General features: G+C 42.1%; 1 protein-coding gene across 1 annotated transcript in view; it reads right to left on the bottom strand.

Annotated features, from left to right (window-relative positions):
• Nucleotides 1–390: 390 nt before the first annotated feature.
• LOC123939184 (protein RoBo-1-like) overlaps nucleotides 391–12,755 on the bottom strand; it is a 28,840-nt gene continuing 16,475 nt past the window's right edge. The window contains exon 6 of the mRNA XM_046001124.1: nucleotides 391–728. Within this exon, the coding sequence (XP_045857080.1) occupies nucleotides 391–728 (338 nt within the window). The remainder of the gene's footprint in view (nucleotides 729–12,755) is intronic.

Below are 12,755 nucleotides of genomic sequence, written 5' to 3'. Positions count from 1 at the left end.
TCACAGCCAGTGCTCCATGCAATATATGCCTTCCATAATACCCACCATCAGGCTCACTCATCCCCCCAACCTCTCCCTTCCAAAACCCTCAGTTTGTATTAGTATATTTTGCAAATTTAATTGCAATATGTCTTGGTGTTGGCCTGCTTTTGTTTTCAAACTATATACCCCTGGCTTGTTTGCCTACCTTCTCTCCAGGAGCAGGACAGTGTTCTCCAGGCTCTACCCTAGCCAAGCCCACTGACCTACAGGCAGTACAGTGGGCAGAGCGGGAGGCTGTCCTTAGAGGTACTGGGAAGTAGATGGCATGAACTTGGCTGATGTAGAGTTATAAGAAGATGTGAGGCTTGAGAACAAAGAGGGGGCCAGTCTCAGGCTGGGGGACCAGTGTCAACCATTCCTTGCCTTTTGGGCCACCTGTGTCGCCAAAAGGAGCTGATGGAACAAGAACCTGAGCAGGGCCTTGCAGGTGACAACCAGCCCATGGCAGTTGTGGAGGTGCCAACTGGAGAATTCCAGCAAGGCAACACAGCTGCTGCTGCCTGTACCCAGTGCCACCAGCTCATAGATCTTCTTGACATGGCCTCTGGTGCCTGTGGCCTCTTTCTCTGGAATGACTGCAGCCACAGTACACTTACAGACCTGGTATGGTGAGGTCTTGTCCACCAAACAGACAAAGCTGATGCTGTCCACAGCCACACCATGCTGCTCATGGGTTACGATGTTCTCTACACTCAGAGGAGCAAGTGGAGGCTTGCTGGAGGTTTAGGGGGCCTATTTAGGGAAATATTATCCTTGTTCATTCCCTTGTGTGCACCTCTCTCTTTCTCTTCTCTATCACCTTTCTCCATGACCATGACTCACTCCCCTCAGCAGCATCTAGGATCAGTTCTCCCCTAAACCACATTTCCACACTTCCTACCTTCCCGGGTGTGGCCTCGTCTCTCCCTTTAATTGTGGAGTTTGTTCTGTCAGTCTTCAAGTAGATTTATGGGGTTTTAGGATGATTTGATAGTTACCTAGTTGTGTTTTCAGGATGCAACTAGTCTAAGATCCTCCTGTTCTGCTGGCATATTATTCTCCTCTCCCAACTCTTAATTGAGCTATTAACTATCTCATATAAATTTAACTTTTGAGGGACTGTACAGTAACTGTTGTGTTGTTTCATATATAATTAAGGCTACCTAGAAGTTTCTGGAGTAGAATTGTAAATTCTTAGCTTAATTTTACATAATACATGGAATGAATGTGGAAAAAAAAAGAAGTCATCCTCCTATATTTTCCTTTTCCCTTTACACCTTTGTTCTGTGTCAGCCTCAGCCTATTGATAGTGATGTTATTGGCTTGGAATGCCTAAGGCACTCACCTGGGTCCCCAGTACTTACGGCAAGTCCCCACAGACATTTCCCCAACTAGAGCCAATACTGTGGCTGGTCTGGCTCTTGTGGTTCTTATTATTATTGGAAGAAGCATCTCAGCAACAACAATCAGGGGAGCTTTGAAAAAAGAAAGTTGTTACAGATCCTAGAAGGCATATGGAATGTGCCATATGGGGGTTCAAGCTATTGAGGCATCAAGCAAGGTGTCAGAAAGAGAGTGAAGTCCTGGGGTCTGCTTTTATTGAGGTTGAGGGTAGGGTAGGGCTTCTTGGGTTTACTCTTTACCCACAAATGTAAAAACATAAGAGCAGGAATTTGAGCATAGGAAGGGAAAAAACAGGGTCCCTCAAGTGGCCAATTATCTCAGTTGCCCAATTAACTCATAGATGGGATGGACAGCCTGGTTCTTTATCTAGTTGTTTGACCAGTAGCTGTATCATACAGATGGCAATATGTTTATTCAAGATAGATGTCTTCAAAATGTATGCCTCAGCAACTAAAAGCTGAATTTCAGGCACTTACACTGCAAAAACCCTGTTGAATCTCCTTCCAGAATATATCTAGAATATTATCATTTTACCATCCCCAAAGCCCTGATGCAAGCCTGCCTCATTTCTCACCTGTAGAATTGCAGTGGCCCTAACCAGTCTTGATTCCCTAGGGCTACTCTAACTTAGTAGCCAGGGTTAGCATGTTAAATGTCATCTTCCTGGGTTCAGAATCCTGCATTACCTCACTTAGTGCCAAAGTTTGTATGATCCAGACCTGCTCTTCTTCCTCATGCTGCTTACTTCTTTTTTAACCTCCTTGTTTTTCTGATGTTCACCACCTCACTCACCTCCCTGCTCACCACACTCCAGCCCCAGATGGTCTTTTCACCCTCTTTGAGCACCAGTCTTCCACTCAAAGCCTTTGCACTTACTGTTGCCTCTTCCTGCTTGGTTCTTTCCCCACACATCCAGGGGGTCCCTCTTTCCCTTTCCTCAGGTGTTTACTCCAAAGTCTCCTACTCACTGGAGACTTACTAAAAGTCACCCTATTGAAATTGCTCACTCCCATCCCAACAGATTTTAATATCCCCACCCCGAGTATTCTGACCTTACATACTATATATTATAGTTGTTTACCATCCATGTAAACTCTTAGCCAGAATGAAAGTTCCATAAAGGCAGGGAATTTTTCCACTACTCTATTCCCAACTCCTAGAACAGTGCCTGCCACATTACACTGGAAAATATCTAGTCTCTGTTTGCAGGATGGAAGAAACAAGTTAGAACTGAAACAGGTAACTCATTTTTTTTTGTTTGTTTAACCTACTGATTTTTAAAATTTCTTTAATAGATAAGGTTTTGTGTGTTTTAAGGGGATAAATGGCATATTTGCATTTTATATTCATGTATTATTTTTATGAAGTTAAATTGGTTTGCTTTTGCCTTCTGTGTCTTGTACAAAGTGCTGAGGCAGTGGATCTGAATGAAATAACAGTACAAATCCAAAGGTGTGAATTTTCTTTTGGACCAAATTAGTTCCTTGTCATGTGGTTTCTTCTTAAGAGGTGGCCAAGGCTTTATTGGGGGAAAATTCTTTCTTTCCCCATCAGGCAGCACCTGAGAAGCCCAAATATCACTGGCTTCTCCTCCTTAAAGCTGAGTGAATGACACATATGCAATGGGTCTGCTACTATTTATGCAAAGCCTATTTGATATTTCCTTACTTGGAATGAAACCCTATGAGTTACAGTTCACTAGTTCTACCTGACTCTAAGTCTGTTTGGTATCTTTTATTTTATTTTGTTTTGTAATTTTATTTCTATTTCAATTCCAGTTAGTTGACATACAGGCTAATACTAGTTTTAGGAATAGAATTTAGTGATTCATCACTTACATAAAACACTCAGTGCTCATCATAACAGGTGCCCCTCTTAATACCCACCACCAGGCTCACCCATGCCCCAACCCACCTCACCTTCAAATCCCTCTATTTGTTTCTCAGCGTCCACAGTCTCTTGTGGTTCATCGCCCCCTCCAATTTCCCCCAACTCCCTTCTCCTCTCCATCTCCCTATGTCCTCCGTGTTATTCCTTATGCTCCACAAATAAATGAAACCATATAATAATTGACTCTCTCTGCTAGACTTATTTCACTCAGCATAATCTCTTCCAGTCCTGTCCATGTTGATACAAAAGTTAGGTATTCATCTTTTCTGATGGAGGCATAATATTCCATTGTATATATGAACCATATCTTCTTTATCCATTCGTCTTTTGAAGGACATCTTGGTTGTTTCCACCGTTTGGCAACTGTGGCCATTGCTGCAATAAGCATTGGGGTACAGATGGCCCTTCTTTTAACTACATCTGTATCTTTGGGGTAAATACCCAGTAGTGCAATTGCAGGGTCATAGGGAAGCTCTATTTTTAATTTCTTGAGGAATATCTCCAAAGTGGCTGCACCAAGTTGTATTCCCACCTACAGTGTAACAGGATTCCCCTTTCTCCACATCCTCTCCAACACACGTTGTTTCCTGTCTTGATAATTTTGGCCATTCTAACTGGTGTAAATTGGTATCTCAATGTGGTTTTGATTTGAATCTCCCTGATGGCTAGTGATGATGAACATTTTTTCATGTGTCTGTTAGCCATTTGTATGTCTTCATTGGGGAAGTGACTGTTCATGTCTTCTGCCCATTTTTGGAGGTGATCGTATCTCTGCACCTCCTACCTTTCATTATGTGGACTCTTCTCTCCCTCTAGTTGTGCAGTTTCTTCTGTTAGTCCTCAGATTGATTTCTTGGATGTTCAGAATGATTTTATATTTATTGAGCTGTGTTTGAGGGACAAGTCAAGCCCAGGGTCCTCTTATTCTGCCATCTCACTACCTCTCCCTATTTGGTATCTTGAGGAAGGTGACAAGTCTGTTCTTTCAGGGACCCCTGACCTCATGGGGGGTCCCTCCTGAGATGGAGAATCTGCTCCCAAACCCCATACTCTTGTCCCTAGAATATGGTGATCAGTTGGCTGCCACAGCCATGACTGCAGTGCTCTCTTGAAGACATGATTGTTGGCACCCATATTGCTTTATCCAGCTGAGAAAGAAGTTCAGGTGAAGATTAGCAAGACTTGGAAATAATTAGTTGAAAAATGAAATGAAAATTGGGAGAAAAGAAATGAGAAAATAATGTGTATAGAGGAGAAAGATGCAGAGAAAAAAAAAAGTAATGGGTTACAGGTATTGAGCATATACTGTGTACTGACACTGTGCCAACCACTTCCTACTGGAACAATAGCTGAAAAGATTTTCTCAATACCTTAACTCACTACTGTAGAACCATTTGCTATAGGTTGAATTGCATCCTGCCAAAATTCATATGTTAAAGTCCTGGTCTCCAATACCTCAGAATATTACTGTATTTGGAGATATAGTTTTAGGATGAAGTCACTAGGGTGGGCCCTAATCCATTCTGACTGATAAAAGAGAAGGAGAGTGGAGATATAGAAACTGCCTTACTCTGTCTGAATGGTTGTAACCAGATAACACACAAGTGGTGGCTTATAAAAGACAGAAATTTATTTCTCACAGTTCTGGAGCCTGGAAGTACAAGATCAAGAGATGAGAAGATTCGATGTCTGGTGAGAATTCTCCTCCAGGTTCATAAACAGTGATCTTGCTATGTCTTCACACCATGGAAGAGGCAGAGGAGCTCTCTGGACCTCTGTTATAAGGGCACTAATGCCATTCATGAGGGCTGTATCTTTTAAAAGTCTCCACCTCCCAAAACCATTGCTTGAAGGTTGGGATTCTGCATATGAATATTGGAGTAGGGTGCACCAAGATCCAATCTATAGCAGACACATACAGAGAGGAAGGATGATGTGAAGACACAGGGAGAAGACAACCCAAGAGAGAAATCTCAGAAGAGAATGACCCTGATGATACCTAGGTCTCAAACTTCCAGCTTCCAAAGCTGTGAAAAATTATTTTTTTATTGCTTAAGCCACCTTGTTCATGTTATTTTATTGTGTTAGCTCAAACTGACTAATGTTTCCAGGACTTGGTGATCAGTTGACAGACAGTATGGCACAGAGAATAAGGGCACAGACTGGAAATTGACCATTTGGGTTAGAGTCCCTGTCCTGTTCCTGCTTTTTCTCTGTAAAATTTATGTGGTGATACAGCAACACTAGCCCACTTGAGCGGATGTGATCTCCTCAGGAGTTGAATCAGCAATGGGTTCCCCATAATTACCCCAAGGGCTTCCTTATGAAAGGCCTTCTATGCAGGATCCATTTTAATTTACTTCTTCTCTAGGGACTTTACTCATTTAACCATTTTTTAGCCTACCACTTCCCCAATGGGGACTTCACTTGCGTACACACTCCTTCCTCAAGCCCTGCCTCAGTTTACCACCTTTATATACCAGCATTTACTCTACCTCCTTTGTCCTCCTGTAAGGACCTATTTAGAAACTGTCCCTGCTCCCCTTCCCCCAGGGGATTTACTTGGAGACAAGTTCCAGAAACCAGCTCCAGGTAACAAAACCCAGATACCAGGGTGGGTCAGACCAGGTGGAGACATCCAACCAGTGGGGGTTTGCATACTGTCTCCCTGGTTAGGAGTAGGGACCCCCCGCCCTCTGGGAGCTTTTGGCGCCAATCCTAATCAAGGTGTAATAGGCTGGTTCTAATGTCTACTAGGGTAAATTGAAATTCAATTGGTCACCTAGCATCACTGGAGTTTCCTGTGTGTGTTACAATTTCATTGGTCACCTCTGCCTGGCCAGGCCCGACCGCATGGCCTTTGTTCTTAAAAGCTAGTCTGTGAAACAGAAGGGTCGCCCTCTCTTGTAATGGGTGCGGCCCCGAATGTTCGGTTAGATTCTTGATGCTTGGCACGAAATAAAGCTTTGCTTGACGTTCGCCTTATATCAGTCTCGCTCTTTAATCACGGACCCATTATTTGGGCATAACACTCCTTGAGCTTTCCCTGCCCCTCTGATTATTTGTGCTTAGAATTCCATGCAGTTACATGCACTCCTGTCATTGTTCTCAATGGATTAGCTCCTTATTGCTGAGGGGGTGGGGGCACCTGTGTTTTTTACAGTTTACATCACTATGCTGAGCACACAGTAGGAATGTCCACAAAATGTGAGTATAGCTAATGGGTCCAGGGCAGATAAACTCTGCACGGTGCCTCCTTAAAACCCCAGGGAGGATGAGATGACTGGGGGCGGGGGGGGGGGGCGGGGATCAAGATGGCCGGGAAGTAGGAGGAGGCGCCATTTCAACCTGTACCCTAAAGTGAGCTGATTACCTACCAAAGAACTCTGATCACCCATGAAATCAGCCTGAGATCAGAATTATATATGTCTTGATCTCTACAGGAGCAGAAGATGCCAGTGGCAGGTAAAGCAGAGTGGGAATGTCAGACTGATATCGGAGATAAACAAAAAGGGGGAGGGAGCCACCAGAGGCGACCAATTAGAAAGTAATACCCCAATATGAGAGTACCCTGCCTCTGAGGACCAGCATTAGCTTGGAGTCTGGTTGAAAACACTCAAAAAAAAAGAGCAAAGGATCACGGGGGAGAAATTGTGGGAATCGGGGTGGTTAGGGACAGGGGCTTAAGTCCCCGGGCCCAGGACAGACTCCCCTGGCACTGAGCCAGAGAGTGTGCAGCGAAGAAAGCAGGTCTTGGTCCCTGAGTTGTCAGCATGCCTGAGCCTACAGCGCGCCTGTGACACGGGGGTCTGGCTCCGGAGAGGGGCTGGGAGCCTGGCCAGACAGCATTCCTGAAACGCGCATTTCCCACACCCTCCCCTGGGAAAGGTGCGCACAGGTACTAGCCTGGAGCTCTGGCATCCTGAAAAACCAGGCATTCCCAGCCTGGGCTAGCGGGAAAATCTCAGTGTGTGATTGCTGCTTGGAACCTCTCTGGCCATCTGGAGCTGCCCAGACAGCCACCGCTGCCATGGTATTGGGTACAAGGAGGAGATCCTGCATCCCCAGGAACCGTGACTCAGAACCTACTCTGCCAGCAGCTCTGCAGAGCATTCTGAGGCTTCTGTCTGAGAGGGAGGTCGGGGTGCAGTTTGTTCTCCTCTAAACCTCCAAAAACCATCAAAAGCTGTCAAGATGAGAGAAAACAGATGAAAGAACATAAAACCTCCAGAGACCAAAAGCCTGAAAAAAACAGTTTCCTCAGAGCCCACCCCCTTGAGGGAGGCGGGAGGACCTAACTCAGAGAACATCATTGTCTGAAAACCCACGTGGCAGGCCCCTCCCCCAGAAAACCAACCAGGAAGGAAGAAAAAGAAAAAAAAAAGAAGACGACAAGAGAACAACCACCTCTACTTCATAAATAAAACTTTTATTTTTAACTCTTTAGCAATATTCTGGTTCTATATATATATATATATATATATATATATATATAGATAATTTTTTAACCGATTTACCATCACAGTGAGATGTCCAGTACATCAAATTCCTTAATAACCTTCTAACCTGAACTTTTTGTTACATACACACGTGTTTTTCTTTTGCTTTTCTATTTTTTTTAATTTTTAAAAAATTTTAACTTAGTTTAGTCTAGCTTATTCTTTTTTAATTTTTATTTTCTAATATACATATAGAGTTAAACTTCAAGGTAAATCCCCTTTCCCCAATCAATGCTACCCCTATAGGTAAACCAATTTTTAATCCCCCTTTATCTTAGGAAAGTTGAGTCCCTTAACAAAAACATCAAGATACATCCAGGAAGATTCAAAATAACCTTCCTCACCCACACTGAGAATTTATAACCACTCTCCCATCTTTTCCTTCTGCCAGTGTTTCTCTGCATTTGTGTTTGTCCTGATAGTATATAAATATTGTGCTTGGGGTTCTTTCTGATGAAGTTCTCCCTTTTTTTTATATATACATATTTTTTTTCTCTTGTCATATACTTTTATCAGTTGTTTTCTTTGTCTGTGTTTGTTTGTATACTTCAAAAATCTTACCTTTGGGGCCCATTTGGGCTGAGACTTCTCTTTTATCTTCCCTTTTTTTCATGACTCTCTCTCTCATCTTTTTTCTTTTTTATTTTCTTTTCTTTCCTTTGTTGTTGTCTCTTTCTTCTCTATTTCTTTTTCTTTTCTTTTTTCTCTCTTTTGGGTGGGGAATCCTGATTGCACAGAAGCATTCCAGGGTGCACCTTGACTGCACCACAATCGATATATCCAGCTGCATCTGTTCAATCACCTCTTACCAAAATAACCAGGAGGAGGAAGAAAAAAACAGAGGAAGAACCTTCTGCAACAGAGCTAATGACTATTGACACAGACAATATGTCAGAAAAGGAATTCAGGCTAACAATTATCCAGGCAATAGCTAGGTTGGAGAAAGCCATGGATGACCAAACATAACTGATTAGGGCAGAACTGAAAGCCACCAGGGATGATGTTCACAATGTTAGGGCAGAACTGAAAGCCACCAGGGATGATATTCAAAATGCGCTCAATTAATTCCAATCTAATCTAAATTCTCTAAAAGCTAGGGTAACTGAGACAGAAGATAGAATTAGTGATCTGGAGGACAAACAGAGAGAAAGGATCAGGAGGAAGCCTAGAACAAAAGGCTCAGAAGCCAAGAAAACAGAATCAGGGAAATAAATGATGCCATGAAACATTCCAACGTCAGAATTATTGAAATCCCTGAAGGCGAGGAAAAAGAAAGAAGTCTAGAAGATATAGTGGAAGAAGTTGTCTATGAAAATTTTCCCAATCTCACAAATGGAAACAACATTCATGTACTAGAGGCAGAGTGGTTCCCCCCATGATTTTAGATTCTTGAAAGTCGTCACGACACCTGATAGTTAGAATGAAGAATTATGCTTCTAGACAGACCCTATTAAAAGCAGCTAGGACAAAGAGGCTCCTTACATACAGAGGAAAGCCCATTAGAATAACGTCAGACCTGTCCACAGAGACCTGGCAAGCCAGGAAAGGCTGGCAAAATATATTCAGAGTACTAAATGAGAAGAACATGCAGCCAAGAATACTTTATCCAGCAAGAATGACATTCAAAATGGATGGAGAGATAAAGAGTTTCCAAGACTGGCAAGGCTTAAAAGACTATGCAACCACCAAGCCAACACTGAAGGAAATATTAAGGGGGGGGCCTATAAATGAGAAAAAATCCTAAGAATATCATTGAACAGAAATATAGAGACAATCTACAGACAAAAAGACTTCAAAGGTAACACGATGTCAATCACAACCTATCTATCAATAATCACTCTCAATGTGAACTGCCTAAATGCACCCATAAAATGACACAGGGTTGCAGATTGAATAAAATGACAGGACCCATCCATATGTTGTCTACAAGAGACCCATTTTGAACCTAAAGTTAAACCAAGACTGAAAGTGAAGGGATGGAGAAGCATCTTTCATGCCAATGGACCACAAAAGAAGGCTGGGGGAACAATTCTCATATCAGATAAATTAGATTTTAAACTAAAGACTGTAGTCAGAGATACAAAAGGACACTACATCATTCTTAAAGGGACTATACCAAGATGATCTAACAATTGTAAATATCTATGCCCCCAATGTGGGAGCAGCCAATTACATAAGAAAACTATTAATCAAGATAAAGAGTCATATAGATATGAATACATTGATAGTAGGAGATCTTAATATGCCTCTCTCAGAAATAGACAGATCATCGAAGCAGAAAATTAATAAAGAAATAAGAATTAGAGAATCGATTCCATTTACTATAGCACCAAGAACCATAAGATACCTGGGCATAAACCTAACCAAAGAAGTAAAGGACCTGTACTCGAGGAACTACAGAACACTCATGAAAGAAATTGAAGAAGGCACAAAAAGATGGAAGACTGTTCCATGCTCTTGGATTGGAAGAATAAACATTGTTAAAATGTCTATACTGGCTAGAGCAATCTATACTTTTAATGCCATTCCGATCAAAATTCCACCGATATTTTTCAAAGAGCTGGAGCAAATAATCCTAAAATTTGTATGGAGCCAGAAGAGACACCGAATTGCTAAGGAAATGTTGAAAAACAAAAACAAAACTGGCGGCATCACGTTACCCGATTTCAAGCTTTACTACAAAGCTGTGATCACCAAGACAGCGTGGTACTGGCATAAAAACAGACACATAGACCAGTGGAATAGAGTGGAGAGCCCAGATATGGACCCTCAACTCTATGGTCAAATAATCTTCGACAAAACAGGAAAAAATATTCAATGGAAAAAAGACAGTCTCTTCAATAAATGGTGCTGTGAAAACTGGACAGCGATATGTAGAAGAATGAAACTCGACCATTCTCTTACACCGTTCACAAAGATAAACTCGAAATGGATAAAAGACCTCAACGTGAGACAGGAATCCATCAGAATCCTAGAGGAGAACATAGGCAGTAACCTCTTCGATATCAGCCACAGCAACTTCTTTCAAGATATGTCTCCAAAGGCCAAGGAAACAAAAGCAAAAATGAACTTTTGGGACTTCATCAAGATCAAAATCTTCTGCACAGCAAAGGAAACAGTCAACAAAACAAAGAGGCAACCCACGGAATGGGAGAAGATATTTGCAAATGACAGTACAGACAAAAGGTTGATATCCAGGATCTATAAAGAACTTCTCAAACTCAACACACACAAAACAGATAATCATATCAAAAAATGGGCAGAAGATATGAACAGACACTTCTCCAACAAAGACATACAAATGGCTATCAGACACATGAAAAAATGTTCATCATCACTAGCCATCAGGGAGATTCAAATTAAAACAACATTGAGATACCACCTGACACCCGTTAGAATGGCCAAAATTAGAAAGACAGGAAACAACGTGTGTTGGAGAGGATGTGGAGAAAGGGGAACCCTCTTACACTGTTGGTGGGAATGCAAGTTGGTGCAGCCACTTTGGAGAACAGTGTGGAGATTCCTGAAGAAATTAAAAATAGAGCTTCCCTATGACCCTGCAATTGCACTGCTGGGTATTTACCCCAAAGATACAGATGTAGTGAAAAGAAGGGCCATCTGTACCCCAATGTTTATTGCAGCAATGGCCACGGTGCCCAAACTGTGGAAAGAACCAAGATGCCGTTCAACGGATGAATGGATAAGGAAGATGTGGTCCATATACACAATGGAGTATTATGCCTCCATCAGAAAGGACGAATACCCAACTTTTGTAGCAACATGGACGGGACTGGAAGAAATTATGCTGAGCGAAATAAGTCAAGCAGAGAGAGTCAAGTATCATATGGTCTCACTTATTTGTGGAGCATAACAAATAACATGGAGGACATGGGGAGATGGAGAGGAGAGGGAGTTGAGGGAAACTGGAAGGGGAGATGAACCATAAGAGACTATGGACTCTGAAAAACAACCATTATGAACCCTTATGAAGGGGCGGCAGGAGGGGGGTGGGGTGGGAGGTTGAGGAACCAGGTGGTGGGTAATAGGGAGGGCACGTACTGCATGGAGCACTGGGTGTGATGCCAAAACAATGAACACTGTTATGCTGTAAATAAGCAAATAAAAATAGAAAAATAAAAAAAAACTTAAAAAAATTAAAAAATAAAAAGCATCTTTTACAGAAAAAAAAAAAAAGAAATAAGAGCATTGAATGAAACATTGGACCAGATGGACCTCATAGACATATACGGAACATTCCACCCTAAAACAACAGAATACTCATTCTTCTCAAGTGCACATGGAACCTTCTCCAGAATAGACCACATACTGGGTCACAAAGGAGGACTCAACTGATACCAAAAGACTGACATTATTCCCTGCATATTCTCCAATCACAATGCTTGGAATTGGAGCTCAATAACAAGGAAAAGTTCAGAAGGAACTCAAACACCTGGAAGCTAAAGACCACCTTGCTTAAGAATGCTTGGATCAACCAGGAGATCAAAGATGAACTTAAACAATTCATGGAAACCAAAGAGAATGAAGACACTTCGGTCCAAAACCTATGGGATAGAGCAAAGGTTGTTCTAAGGGGGAAATACATAGCCATCCAAGCTTCCCTCAAAAAAATTGAAAAATCCAGAATACACCAGCTGTCTCTACACCTTAAAGAACTGGAAAATCAACAACAAATCAAACCAACTCCACATACAAGAAGGGAAATAATCAAGATTAGAACAGAGATAGGAGGAGGCAAGATGGCAGAGAAGTAGCAGCCTGAGACTACATCAGGTAGCAGGAGATCAGCTCAATAGCTTATCTAAACATTGCAAACACCTACAAATCCAATGGGAGAGTGAAGAGAAGAAGAACAGCAACTCTAGAAACAGAAAATCAACCACTTTCTGAAAGGTAGGACTGGTGGAGAAGTGAATCTAAAAC

The sequence above is a fragment of the Meles meles genome, chromosome 3 (assembly GCF_922984935.1).
Source record: "Meles meles chromosome 3, mMelMel3.1 paternal haplotype, whole genome shotgun sequence".
In the NCBI taxonomy this organism is placed as follows: domain Eukaryota; kingdom Metazoa; phylum Chordata; class Mammalia; order Carnivora; family Mustelidae; genus Meles; species Meles meles.
Note: the sequence above shows the minus strand (reverse complement) of the source record. Positions and strands in the feature narration are given on the sequence as shown.